At 34.7% G+C, this 15,522-nt stretch overlaps 2 protein-coding genes across 5 annotated transcripts in view; both read right to left on the bottom strand.

Annotated features, from left to right (window-relative positions):
• The window catches only part of LOC132114945 (uncharacterized), a 37,736-nt gene extending 25,426 nt beyond the window's left edge, over positions 1-12,310 (bottom strand). Inside the window, exons 1-3 of one of the 3 annotated variants that reach the window (XM_059523342.1) lie at positions 11,993-12,309; positions 11,830-11,898; positions 2,042-2,136 (exon numbers count right to left, since the gene is read on the bottom strand). In XM_059523342.1, the coding sequence (XP_059379325.1) occupies positions 2,042-2,102 (61 nt within the window). In that variant the 5' untranslated portion in view covers positions 2,103-2,136; positions 11,830-11,898; positions 11,993-12,309. Of the gene's footprint in view, positions 1-2,041; positions 2,137-11,829 lie in introns of all 3 variants that reach the window. The other 2 variants (XM_059523343.1, XM_059523341.1) reach the window with 2 other exon arrangements.
• A 1,292-nt stretch (positions 12,311-13,602) lies between these two features.
• The window catches only part of LOC132114943 (transmembrane protein 230-like), a 59,930-nt gene continuing 58,010 nt past the window's right edge, over positions 13,603-15,522 (bottom strand). For both annotated transcript variants that reach the window (XM_059523338.1, XM_059523337.1), the window contains one exon: positions 13,603-13,993. In XM_059523338.1, coding sequence (XP_059379321.1) covers positions 13,853-13,993 — 141 coding nt within the window. In that variant the 3' untranslated portion in view covers positions 13,603-13,852. The remainder of the gene's footprint in view (positions 13,994-15,522) is intronic.

The following is a 15,522-nucleotide window of genomic DNA, read 5'->3' as shown; positions in this document are numbered from 1 at the left end:
TAAGGCAGGTCTATGCTTATTTATGTTGGTTAGTGTCTAGTAGTTTTGTGCTGGTCTAGACTGATTTATTCTGGTTGTTTCAAACAGCTCCACACAGATTATATTACTGTAGTTTAGAGCTAGTCCAGTATGTATGCAGGATAGTGCTGGTCTAGGCTGTTTTACGCTTGTCAGTGATGGTTTAGATATGTCCAAACAAATGTATTCTGGTTTAGATTTGGTCCAGATGGATTTCTGCTGGTTATTGCTGGTCTAGTTGAGTTGATCAAGATGTATTTATTTTGATTTAGTTTTGTATAAGATGGATTTCTGCTGGTTAGTGCTGATCTTGACTTTGTTCAGCAGGGAGAGAAGTGCTAGTCATGTGACGAGGCACTTATTTTGACAAAGTAATGCAATTTAGAAGGTTAATTCATTTAGTTCTCAAAATAGTCAGCAGAAGAACAATACATCACGAGGAACAAATAACAAACACCCTGCATGAGTTCTGTTCGCACTCACAGTGTGTAGATCAAATTCACAGGGTGTTAAAGACCAATATTTGTCATTGGAGGCAAGTACTTCCTTTACACTGTGTACTTAATGATAAAACCAGCAGTTCTGATGTCCTGGAGAAAGTAAAAGAGGAATGATAGGATACATACAGGAACGAGAGCCAGAGGAGAATGTGAGATGGAAAATGAGAGTGTGACTAAGAAAAACAAGACACAAAAGAGAAATAGGAGGGTGATGTCACAAAAACACACACTTAATGGGGGCGCATGCAAATCCTGATGAACGGGGGTAGGGTGCCAAAGAGATGACATGCATGTAAATTAACATACAGCATGTTAATATGATGGACGCCTCAGTCTGTGACACTTTCTCTTTCAGCAGTCCTCAACAGGACAGACAAAAGAAGCCTCGTAAGGGTCAATCAAAAAAAAAATGATGTTGTTGCATAAAAAAATTATATATATATATATATATATATATATATATATATATATATATATATATATATATAATATTTATAAATAATATTTTAAAGTAATTTTTCAGAAGAAAATAAATGAAAAAATCTAATTTGCATTACCTTAATTCAGTAATAAATGATCTTGTTCATTAAACTTAAGTACAACTATTATATATATATTTTTCAAATCACAGAAAAGAGAATGAGTTTAATATTTGTGAGATTCCACACCAAGCTGAGTCAGTCGGTAGACTCTCAAATTCACAAGTTTCAAACCCATCGGGGCAGATTTGCACCTCTTGTGCCATAGCGCTTCATCTAGTCTGCGATTAAGGGTAATCTCTCAAAAGTGATGCCGGCTGACTGAAGCACAACCTCCCCACCCTCCCTCTGCCCCGAGACCCCCTGAGGTGCACACATGGCCAGCCTCCCCCAAGACTCACACCCCGTGCCTCGAGAGAAGGGAAATCTAAATCCCAGACCGATCTAAATCTGGATTTGCTGATTTCATTTTTTACAGGAAGGATTTGATCCCTTTTCCCCCAAATGTTTGGGGTCTTTGCTCCTTAATACCATCTTAAATATCACAAATGCTCTCGCTTGTACTGGGATAGATTGTGTAGAATAAGACACACAAAGGGTCGTTTGTTCGTTAACAAATGAGAATTAACCCCAGCACCAAACGTGTTCTGTGCGTAAACAGGCTGAACTAAACCCACCTTGTGTGCTGTGATATTATGGATAATATACACCAGCAGAAGAATCACGGGAGGGAAAAGACAGAAACAAAAGGACGGATAACAGATGGTGTGAATGAGTGAGAATGGTCTTGGAAAGTCTTGGGAAAAAAAAGGATTAAACACACATTATATGCAAAACTTTTGATAAAAAGAATCACCAAAACTCCAAAGTTAATGAAGAGATGCAGCATTTGAGACATGCAGATACAGACACTTGTTCTAATGCAATGACATTCACACACACACACACATGAATAAAGGGGTCTAAATACTACATACTAAATACTAAATACGGGGTCGCTGTGATTTAAGGCCAGCTTTAGCAGGAGAAGGCAGAAGTACTTACGCAGTAAAGAGAGGGCTGCCGCGACGGTGACATTCAGAAGCCAGAGTTTCTTCTGTACCATGGTAAACACTCATATACCATCACACACACCCCACCTGAAACACAAAGACACACACATAAGTCAGTTCTGAGGACTCTCGGTCTAAGATAAGACAACATGAGGAATATTTCCCGGTTCAGAGTGTTATGTTCTTTATAGACGTAATCCATTACACCCATCTCACGTTATCATTTAATACTTGCACATTTCCTTATTAGAAAAATCTTGAGACTTTAAAGAATATGTCCAGGTCATATTTCACCACAATCAAGCAAAAGTACGATTTATTCACAAATCAGATAACTCTGGCCTGCATCATATTTGCTGAATGAAATCCAATTCGTGTTGCAAATTTTGGGGTGCTGATTCCAATAACAATGCCTCCAAAAAGCATTCTCACAAAATATGGTGCATTTCGTAACACTTTTGATTTTGACAAACATATTTAAGGTGAAGAAGTCTTGTGTGATCCCTTAATTACAGAAAAACTGTACAAAGGCCTGCTTCGTGTCTTCATTTGAGTCAGGTTACCAACTACTTGACTTCAGCTGATATACACATGAATGACATTATTTTATGCCTAATTTTAATTTCAAATCTTTCTGCTCCTCTGCAGAAACATTTGACTGCTTTTGTTGTTTTGGTAAGTGTAATGAAACACTTCATATATATATATGAATAGTTTTTATTTATCATAAATAAATAAATATATATTTTTTTATTTTCTGTCATTTTTATTAGAGTTTCAAAATGTGTATATAAATTTTTTACTTCCGTTTAAGTTTTAGTTATAAAGTCAAGTTTTAGTTATTAGTCAATTTAAACAAATGAATGCATTTTAAATATACGTTTTATTATATTATTTATAAATCACATGTATAAATGCATTTTTTCATTCATGTTTATTTTATTTAAAGAAATGCATTTTTAAAATGTTTTTATTTTAGTTTTAGTTAACTATAATAACCTTGATCTTAACTTCCCATCATTGGTTGACCTGCTCCTTCTCTATTGAAAATGTGAGTGCTGTTTGCCCATGCAAAAAATTAATCCACATTAATGCAATACTTCATGGTGCATGAGCAATAGAAATTAATAAATAAATAAATACAAAGAAAACAAGAAAATCATGTTCGTTTTTTTTTTTTGCATGAGCAATAGTAATTGTGTTTTTTTTTCAGCTAAAAACATTTTACCTTCTAAAATACAGTGGTCCAAACATCAGGAAACCTCCCTATTGTCTCAAACATCACCCAACAGTGACCCAGAAAGTGAACACAACCCGCAGTTTACAATAACTCTCCACTCTGTTTAATATTTCTTTCCAGTATTGTGGAGGACTTTCTCCACAAAGAGCCTGGAAATGAAAGCAGAAGTTGTTTAATACAGCGCTGGCAAGCATCCACTCGTATGATTGAGCACCTGAGAGCAGCAAAATCCCCCCAGCAACCCATCTCCCACCATTCAAAGCCACTAATACCAGCTTATTACTTTAAGTTAATTAAAGCCCGAGCTGGACGGGGAGGCTATTTTAAGAAGCCATGCGCAAAGCATCCGAATGCATTTTGCTTGGTTTGTCTTTCTGCACAAATCTATGAAAGAGAACGCAACAAAAATCAGAAGTACATAATGGTAAAGGTACCAGATATTGTGGTTACATTAACTCTGGCACATCAAACAAGTCAAATTTCACCAGGGGAATATAAATCAAATTTTCATTCTTTCCAGCCCAAATCACAGATTTCCACAACACAGTGGAGAGTTATTGGCTGAACAACCACAGGTATGAAATAAACCACACACTTCAGCTGTTTCCACATCAATATCCTCCACTTGGAAAATGCCTTTGATGTCAAGAAAAAAATATCATTTTCAAAAAAGCAAGTGTATATTGTGTTACTACCAAAATATTCTTTCCTATCATAACAACAGCACTTATTAATATAATTGGTGTAGGAAATACTGCATAATTGAAGTCATACTGTAAATAAACGGTTTGAAAATGACTAGCAAAAATTGTTTCGTTTATACAAGGCACAGCTTTGCTAAAGTCGTATGAACACACTTAAAAATAATGCTTTTTTAGACATTGAAGAATCCATGAAGAAGCTTTAACATCCATAGGGCCCTTTTTCACACCACAAATGGTTCTCTAGATTATTTAAATGTTCTTCACACTGAACTGTTCACTGAAAGGTTTTTTGGGGAACCAAAAATGGTTCTTCTATGACATTAGATGCAATAAAACCTCTTTGTATCCTTCATTTTTAAGAGATCCAAAAGTCACAATCCCATAGGAACAGTCATATCAACTGAGGTTATAATGCCTCTCTTCTGGAGTCAGTGCTTTATTTGCCTGAAGTGATTTTGAAGCCGGCCTTTAGAGGTGCCAGATGAGGGCTGGGCATTGTGTGCCTCTGCATGGAGTCTCTTACCAGTCAAGCTGTTCAACAAGGCCTCCTTGTGAAAGTGTCTTTCAGAGAGAGGAGTGCAAGCAGTGAAAGACAGACAGAGAGCAAAGCTTGCGTGTCGGAAAGAGGCTTTCTGCCCTACGAGACTCCAGGTGTGTCTGACTCCAGCCAAAAGCACTAAACTTTGCAACAAAAGTCAAGAATCTGTGCTCTGTGGTGAGACTGAAACCATATTTTAAGGAATGGGGGTGGGGGGGGGGGGTCTTTATTTAACAATAAATAATGTAAACACCCATGATAGTTGACCACCACGACTGTTTTCAATATTAATAATAATAATCAGAAATGTTTCTTGAGCAGCAATGATTTCTGAAGGATCATGTGACTCTGAAGACTGGAGTTATGATGCTGAAAATTCAGCTTTGATTACAGAAATACATTTTATTTAAAAAAATATTAATATAGAAAACAGTTATTTTAAATTGTAACAATATTTAACAGTTTTACTGTATTTTTGATCAAATAAATGCCCATCAGTTCTTTCAAAACCACCCCGAACTTTAGAATATTAATCAGCCATCTTTTGTAACATAGATGTCATTACTGTCACTTTTGATCACTTTAATGGATCCTCACTGAATAAAAGCATTAATATCTTTAAATATAAATACATCTTACAGACCCCAAAAGTTTGAACAGTAGTGAATATTTGGAGGCTATCACATAACTGCAAATGATAAAACAGATGTTTAAGATGGTGAAGATATGCTCTAGACTGTCCCAAGGCATGATGGGACATGCTCTGCAAACCATCTGATCTTTGATCTTGGGCTTGACTGGCATGGGCGCTTAATAAAATGTCTTCAGCACACCATCCACAGCCAAAACACCTACATTGCCACTTGAAGTTTCGTTAAGACATGCTAAGACATGTACCATCTGTTATTGACCCAAGTGTGTCCACTGGGATAGCTTTAGCTGATAACAGACAATCTAGTTGGCACAAGTTTCAGGCTGATCTGCTTCGATAGTTCACACTCAATTGACTAAATGAATCAAGTAATATGCCAGTGACACAGTTACTAGCGACCATCTCCATTAATATATCTCCATGCAATATAAATATACCACTGATGTTTCATTTCACATGCTGGTAAGAGCTCAATGATCTACTTTTTTGACGTGATAAATCTACCATGTCTTCAGTTTAATTACCAGTAATACTGGAGATGTAAGTACTCCAGTTCAAGCTGTTTGCTGGGCAACTTGCCACTTCGATCGCATTAGGAGCAATGTGTTCAAGTTATTCTCACCACAAGGTACTCTGACGAAGGTGTTTGTGTCGGGTGTATATTTCTGCAGGTGATGCCCTTAACATGGTTAAGAGTATTAAAGGTTCAACAGGTCATCAGAAAGCAGAAGTTTGAATCTACTTCTCAGGAATCAAATGTCAAATGAGGTGGTTTACTCATCCGATGAGGATAACACCTGTTCAGTACACAAGTGCATTAAGAAGCACACATGCACCTCTAGCTAAAGCTTATAATGTTGAAATATTATAATGTTTGCTTTACAACAACCTGAAATAGGTGGAAGTTTGAAGCACTAAAATTAGTAACAGAAATAAAGCTTAAATTGAAATAAAAATAAATCAAATCTATTTAGAAAAAATAGAAATAACAAATCAGATAACAAAATTATTACAAATGAAAATGATAATAATAAAATGGTAATCAAAATACATTAATGTTATAAAAATATTACTTAAAACTTGAAAAAATATGCATTTCCGATTATCAAAAGCAGTGCAGAATATAGTAACAGAATATAGTGTAATCCTTGAAGTCTAATTGCACTTTAATTTTGTGTTGTTTTGTTTATTTATTTACTTTTTTCTAAATTTTCTTTCAAATAATGTTAGAATCAGATGTTTATTAATTGTTGTTTACTTTTTCTCCTTTTTTCTCATATGCAAGTGTCACAAAGAAATTGTTTTCAATTTTGTTTTACTAAAAAAAGAGGCTCTTTCTGGAAGCTTCTGCGTGGGAATCATGCAAACGTCACTGAGGCCCATGTGAAAGCAGCTCCCGTGAGCTCTGGAAATACAGGCAGATGAAAGGTATATCAGTGGACACCTGCTCTTTGCTGGAGTGAACAGCGTGGACAGTGCACCACAGACACAGCCTGATTAGCAGCTGTATTATGCTGAAGCTAATCCAGGATGATCCAGGCTGCCACAGGGCTCCAGCACAGGCCAAGCTGAATGACCCGGGTCAGAGGAAGAACAGTAAGCCAGCAGTCTTCCTGTGGCATTATGATGGCACTTCTAGGGGTGGGTGAATGTTGATGGTGGAAATATCCTGTGCCATGGGATTTAACGCGTTTCATTTCATTTAAATCAACAATAAATGAAACTAGTGATTGACTGATGTGATTTTTCAATAGATGAAGCCAGAGAGAAATATGGCCAATATTGCATGTCTCTAATCTAAGGAGACACACATGAAAAGCCGACCATAAATCAACACTTACTGCATTAGTGATTGACAATATAAGACCCAAAATAAATCCCTTACAGACTTAGCCTACATTGAAAGAGGGACTACTTTTGATGTAGGCCAGCAAGTAACCACCTAACAACCATGCAAAATACCCTAGCAACACTTTAGCAAGCCCCAAACAAATCTCATGCAGGCAACTTTTCAATGCAGATTGTAATCTACAAGATTCTGTGTGGGGACCAAAAAACACCACACAGAATCTTGTAGATTACAATCTGCAGCTAGACGGATGTACTGTTACTTCCTCTACAGTCAGAAATCTGGGTGTTATATTAGACAGCAATTTGTCTTTTGAAAATCATATTTCCAATGTTACAAAAACTGCATTCTTCCATCTTAGAAACATTGCCAAGCTACGAAACATGTTATCTGTTTCTGATGCAGAAAAGCTAGTTCATGCATTCATGACCTCTAGACTGGACTATTGTAATGCACTTCTAGGTGGTCTAAATAAGGTCACAAAACGCTGGACTTTTGGTAGTTCCTAGGATAGCAAAGTCCACTAAAGGAGGTAGAGCTTTTTCACATTTGGCTCCCAAACTCTGGAATAGCCTTCCTGATAATGTTCGGGGTTCAGACACACTCTCTCTGTTTAAACCTAGATTAAAAACACATCTCTTTCGCCAAGCATACGAATAATGTATCTTTTAAATTGTGAGTGTAGTTGCATCTGATCAAATGTGCATTTTTATTCTTTAGCTTGGGTTAAACTAATTTTACTTTGTTGGATCAGCAGCTATGCTAATGATGTCTCTATTTTGTGTCTATGTTTTGCCACGGGATTTACACAAGCTCCAGTCTGGATCCAGAACACCTGAGAAGAGATGATGCTGACCCTCAGAGGACCCCAGATGATCCTAACCTTGAATCAACAAACAGAACTAACAATTATTGCTACATGTGTGACTGCATCATATAATAACTATTAATTAATAATATTGATTGTTCATCGTCTAGCTGGGGGTAGGGTGGTGTTAGCGCAGTGGATAAGACGCATGCCTGTGACGTGAGAGACCCGGGTTCGAATCCACTGTGAAACTGAAATATATAGCAATTGTAAGTCCCTTTGGATAAAAGCGTCAGCTAAATAAAAAAAAAAAAATAAAAAAAATAAAATAAAAAAAAAGCTGACTACGTCTTGTATTAATATTATTATTTTTTTATTTTTCTAAAATCCTGTCAAACGTGCACAAACTACTAGCTACTACTAAATATTGTAGAAGCAGAATTTTCTGTAAAGTTGCTTTGTAACGATTTGTATTGTAAAAATCGCTATACAAATAAACTTGAATTGAATTGAATTATATTGGTAACAGTGCTATTTTATTACTATTAATTATTAACACTATTGGAGCAGGTCATTTATTACAATTTGGAATATGAATTTTTTTTTTGTAATTTTGTCATGTGGTTTTGTACTTTTTATTGGTTTTATTTAGTTGTATTTTTAGTTCTGTTTACTTTTCATTTACATTTATTTCAGTTTGAGCAGTTTTAATACTTCAGCTTAGTTTATTTCTATAACTTTTGCAACACTTCGATTTTCTTAATATTTTCATTCAGTTTTATCTAATAGCTATATATTTTCTTAATTTCAGCTTTATTTCAATGAAGAATTTGTATAGCTTTAGTTGTAGTTGACAATAACATGTAAACCAAATATGTTTTCTTCAGAACACAACATTTACTCAGAAATCACTATAAAATGTATTAAAAAGTAGATTTTGCAATGCCACTGATAATTTCAAAATGGCATAAATTGGAGTTTCTCTCGAATTATATTACTTACTTTAGGCCACAGTATTAGGCTCCATTGAGATTCCTGCTTTCATAAACACCACTTTCTCATCAGTTAATAAGGGCTCATTAGATCATTTTCCCATTTGTACAACATTTCTCACATTAGCAGTCCTTAGGGAAGGTTCATCCTGAACTGTACTGCCAATGAGATACTCATATAACACTTATTATTATCATGGAAATCATGGCTACCAGACCGAACAGCAATGATGATGTCAACATGTGCAGACCAGCCGATGGCAGTGAAGCACAACATCTGGGATCACAGGAAATCTTAAGTAGCATCTTAGCAAAAACCTGGCTCGAAATAAGTCAGGAAATATCACTTGATGACATGATGTGTCTATAAACACCCATGGGAGCCCTGCTGCCAAATACAGCTCAAGTGGCTTTGATTTCTCTCCAGTGCAGATCATTTAGATGCTAAAATGCAATGAAACTACCACCACCCAGGTAGATCTGTGAGGTAAAACCTTTAAACTTGGTCTTATGACTTTGCCATGCATGAACAAGACATGATTTGTATTACCCTGAGCCCACATACAATAATTCCACTTATAGATTGCATAAGCACTAACAAACAAAATCTTCTTCAAATTCATGATTTAGCTTTTAGCTCCAAATGCATGGTCTGATAAAGTACAAACTAAAAGTACATTGATATGCAGACTAAATTTAAAGGACATTTTCAAGGACAGTTTGGCCGTTAATCTTGGTTGCGATGCACTTGTTAAAATTGATTGAATGTTACTATGTGGTTGCAAGGTTGTTGCCCAAGTCCCTAAGTACGAGCCACAGTAATAGAAGACCTTTAAGTAAAAATCCCATTCATTTTCTCCATAAGGGAACTGATTTTGAATGTTATAAACCTTCAAGGACAGAATCACTATAAACTATGAGATTACTCGCTTTTGTCGAAAGTCATAAACCTGCACTTTTTTGAGTAATTTTTAAAAATAATTGTGTTAAACAGCAGGACTCCCGGTGAAAAACTACATTACCCATGATTCTGCTGAGAAATATCAACCAATCAGTGAATATGACAAGAAATGTGTGCCACCCACATCCATAATACACACTGAACTGAGGTAATGAAATTTTGCAATCTCCCAAAAATCATCGTTAAGGCATTTTTAATATGCCAAGTCCTCTATTCATAATGTTGCTTTTTACCATCTTTTTAGCCATCTTGTCTGAATCAGGAGATCAGAAATATGCACAGATAAAACACTGTTTACAGGTAAACAGTACATGTAACAGTAACAGTCCCAGATCTAAACAGATAGGTAACAAATATAACACATGTGAATTTTTCTACTGGATAAAGCATTATTTGTATTTTAACCAGGAAACGATGGTTTGAAGTAAAAACGTCTTAATCTTAGATTTGTTTCTTACAACCAATGAACTTTTCACTTCTAAACACATTAACTGATGGTCTGGAGTGGTGTGGATTACTTGTGGATTATTGTGATGTTTTTATCAGCTGTTTGGACTCTCATTCTGATGGCACCCATTCACTGCAGAGGATCCATTGATGAGCAAGTGATGGAATGCTACATTTCACCAAATCTTTTTTAATGAAGAAACAAACTCATCTAAATCTTGGATGGCCTGAGGGTGAGGAAAATTTTAGCAAATTATTTGTTTTTTTTGGGGGGGTGGGGGTGAACCGTTCCTTTAAGAGGCCCTTTTAAATCCCTATAGGAAAAATACTTCCATAAGAAAGCTGCTGAAAAAGTAGGAGGACAATGTTGCACTCCATAGTGATAATTGTTATTATCTCGAGGAGCAGGTGGTTTGCTGCACTAGCACAGACAGAAAGAGAACAATAAAATGCTTAAAGGTATCAAGATAACCATGATGACCTTTGCTCTTACAGCAGCTGTGTGTATCATCACAACACTCTGTCTAATGTGGGTAAATAATATCTGCTTAAACAGTGTATGAAAGCATGAGATCATGTGCACAAGGTGAGTCAGTTAAGCTCATGGTGTTTGACCCTCACCGCTCACTCTAGTTCATGTTAAGCTGTTCATTTGGTCATTGTTAGGCAAGACCCAGTGACCAAAGTATACCACAAACTAATCCAAGCGCAACTGGTTAAACAGCTTTAGTTAGCTTCTGCTAGTATATTTGGCAAACAGTAACTTTAACGATATTTATATTCACACAGCTCAGGTTCCTTTCTCTCTCTGAAATACAGCTCTATTATCTTTTGACATACATATGGCCAATCAAGTGACAAAACATGATAAGATTGCATACAAGGCCATTAAAGCATGTCCAATGCATCAATATTAGACTAAAAGGCCACAGCGCTCAAATACTGTACATGGAGGTGTTAAGTTAAATAATATATAGGTTATATGAGGTAATGGAGTATAAATGCTAACTGACCTAACAAAATCTCACCCAACATCACAATAAGCTTCAAATAATAATAGTGTTAAAATGAAACAAAGCATGAAATAAAGTGTAACTTTAATTCAAATACTAAAAACATTTAACTTTTAACCATTAAACATACACACACACACACACACACACACAGAAATTGCACACACATACAGTATATGCACACATATATATTAATATTATATATACACACTCTAAAAAATGCAGTAGATATAAAGTACTCTGAATGTGTCAGTAGTGGACAGGGCTGATATCCAGCATGTCCAGCTCTGGTCAGAGACTGTGTGCTGGTTATTGTTCTCATGAGAAGCACTGGACCTCACGTGCACCCCAGTAAACACACTTTTAAACAGAAATAAAGCCATGAAGAACAAAACACGCAACTGAACAGCATCTTCAGATGTTGCATGCAAGACACAGACATCATAATTCAAACACAAGGCTCGAACATATGAATGGCAGCTCTGATTTATGAATTATGTATGCTGACAATAACATCTGCTGGCGCAAACGATTGCAATATGTCTACTTAAATATGCATGTATGTGTTTCTTTTACCTGTTAGAGGCTTGACTGATGATAACATGAAGGTGTCACTTCATCGATGGCTTTAAGGTTTTTCATCCACTTAAAAAAAGATGCAAGATATATCCCCCCCAAAAACACTTTAAATATTCTTAAAAGTACTTTAGAAATCGCTTGAAAAGGTTTAAGAACAAACCCAGAGCCCGATTAGTCAATGCTACTGTGCGTCCAGCGTCTCTTTAAAACTTCCCGTACTCTGATGGTCAGAACAGCAGGTTTGATCCCAGCGCGGAAACCGTGCGTCCCGTGGGTTTGTTCGCACGTGAAACCTGTCGACTGCGTTAAACTGTGCCATTCAGACAAGTCTGTTTGAAGTCCATTCAGATCCTGCTCCAGACTGAAGGGAAGGTAAAGATCCCCGCGACTCTTCACTCGCTCAGACTCAGTCCAGTGGAGACTGTGAGGTTACACACACGATTGCCTCGCGTTACAAACACGGACAGTGTGAAACACGACGAACACCCACACACACACACACACACACACACACACACACACACACACACACACACACACACACACACACACACACACACACACACACACTCTCCCTCTCTCTCTCTCTCTCTCTCCATCTCTCCTCATTGTAAGAGGAAAAAAGTTTTGACATTGCTTTTGGAACACAATAAAAAATATATATTGTTTTTGGAAAACAAAAACAACAACAATAATAATAATAATTATTATTATTATTATTATTATTTAACATGCTTTATGTAAAAAAAATAAATAAATAAATAAATCACTTTTGTTAAATGAACCAAAAAATGCAATGTTGCAGTAATCAAAATGATTATTTTTGCAACATTGTAATGTTTTTGTTTATTGTAATATTGGAATTACAGCAGATTTTTACGAACCGATTTCAATTATTGTGTTTTTTTGTGATTTGGACATAACATAATAATTAGACTTCAATTATATATATATATATATATATATATATATATATATATATATATATATATATACATATACATATATATATATGTATACACACAAACACCTGGTATACTGGAGATTTGCAGTTTTTAATTTTTATTTGCTGTCTACTCATATGTCTGAATTTGAAATTTATTTGTGCCGAGTTATTTGACTCATTTTATACTCAGTACATAAAAAGTAAGTATACGTGCGTCTGTGTGTGTATATATATATATATATATATATATATATATATATATATATATATATATATATATATATATATAGCATTGCTGTTAATTCTGAGCGCAAGTTCGTTCCACACGGGGGCGCAAGTTGAGCATCAAAAACAACTAGTTTTATGATCAGGGTTCCTCTTCTTTCCTAATTTACTTAAGATTACAATTACCTTAGAGCCTTTCTTAGTGCAATCATGATAACCGCCAGTCTTCATTTTGAAAACAAGTTCTTTATTCATAAAGCATTCTCTCTAATGGCAATAAAATCACATCAATGCAAATAAGTTAAATCAGTTGCATAACATCAAAGATGAAACATTTGCAATGGTGCTTTATTCACATCATACACAAATGCATTTCAGTTTAAAATGACACCCTTTGGTTTTTAATTTCAAGAACGGATTGAAACTAATTTTATGTGTTCCACAAAATATATATATATATATATATATTTAAGAGAAATCACGTAAGTCATGACAGATTTAAATTAAACCCTAGTGCAATCCATCAAATGAGCTGTAAAATAGAAAACAGCATGTGGCATGTTTTGAGTAGTTTTTCTTGCCTCAGGCTTTGCTTGCTGCAACAACTTGTAACAACTGAACTGAGATCTGTTTGCATTACAAATAATGGCATTAAATTCATGATAAATTTATTTTCCTTACATGAAACCTAAGTAATCATACTAGTTAATGAATTCAAATTGCCTTCTTTGTCTATGAAAATGTAAAAAAATGAGTCTTTCAAGTCATTCTGACGTGGCAGACATCAGCGATGGTGCATTTCTGGAAAACCAGGTTCAAAGTACTGTCAGATCAGCCCATCCTCACCACTCAGTCATCAAAATCAGGGATGTCATCATAGGAATAACCGCGGTAACCCTTGAAGGCGTAATAGGCGATGCGCAGGTGGTAAAACCCCGGAAGAAAGACTAGGATTCCAATAATCAGGACTGGGATGCTGCGATCATGGTGCTGTGAGGGACAGAAACACAGAGATGTTGACTGCAAGAGCTTGCCATATATTTTTTAGTGCACAATTACGACTAATGTAGAGTTAAAAATCACATGAATTCCAACCTGACTATTCAAACCGTTCAAAAACGTAACTAAATAAATAGGCTAAATAAATAAATATGTGTTTTGTGTTTATGTGGCCCTTTAAATTTATACACACACACACACACACACACACATACTTTTTCAAAAATGTCACTGATATCAGTGACTTTTTTATTTTTTTTATTTTTTTTATATATATAAAAAATACATTTATATATATATATATATATAGTACAATAATATATATATATATATATATATATATATATATATATAGTACAGACCATAAGTTTGGAAACATTACTATTTTTAATGTTTTTGAAAGAAGTTTCTTCTGCTCATCAAGCCTGGATTTATTTGATCAAAAATAAAGAAAAAAACTGTAATATTGTGAAATATTATTACAACTTAAAATAATAATTTTCTATTTGAATATAGTTTAAAAGGATAATTTATTCCTGTGATGCAAAGTTTTATTTTCAGCATCATTACTCCAGCCTTCAGTGTCACATGTAACATCAGTCTATCACATGATCATTTAGAAATCATTCTAATATTCTGATTTATTATGAGTGTTGGAAACAGTTCTGCTGTCTAATATATTTGATCAATAAAAGGTTTAAAAGAACTGCATTTATTCAAAAAAAAGTTCTAATAATATATATTCTAATAATATATTTTCTTTACTATCACTTTTTATCAATTTAACACATCCTTGCTGAATAAAAGTATTTATTTTATTTTGAAAAAGAAAGAAAAAAAAATACTGACCCCAAATTACTGACCAGTAGTGTATATTGTTATTACAAAATATTTATATTTTAAAAACATAGCTTCTTTTTTTTTATTTATTTTTATTATTTTTTATTCATCAAAGTATCCTAAAAAAGTATCACATGTTCTGAAAAAATATTAAGCAGCAGAACTGTTTCCAACTTTGATAATGAATCATCATATTAGAATAATTTCTAAAGGATCATGTGATAATGATCCTAGAAATTCAGCTTTGCATCACAGAAATAAATGATAATTTAAAGTATAATAAATTTAAAAACATTTTAAATTGTAATAATATATCACAATATTAAATTTTCTTCTGTATTTTTGATCAAATAAATGCAGGCTTGATGAGCAGAAGAAACTTCTTTCAAAAACATTAAAAACAGTAATGTTTCCAAACTTTTGGTCTGTACTGTATATATATATATATATTCATTCATTCATTCATTCATGTATTTGTATTTAAGCACTAATAAACACAACAGCGTGTCAATAAGAACAAATTCTCCTGCTGTGTAAACGTAGTAGGAAAAAAATAAATACTGCAAGACTGAATGAAAATGTTTGCCTGGTTCATTCTGCTGTTTTTGTTTTTAAGAGGAAGCTCTGGTCTGGATTTCTGTGATCTAGCACACTGATCAAGCGTCACGAGCTGGACTAGG

Source organism: Carassius carassius, chromosome 34, assembly GCF_963082965.1.
Source record: "Carassius carassius chromosome 34, fCarCar2.1, whole genome shotgun sequence".
Taxonomy (NCBI): domain Eukaryota; kingdom Metazoa; phylum Chordata; class Actinopteri; order Cypriniformes; family Cyprinidae; genus Carassius; species Carassius carassius.
Note: the sequence above shows the minus strand (reverse complement) of the source record. Positions and strands in the feature narration are given on the sequence as shown.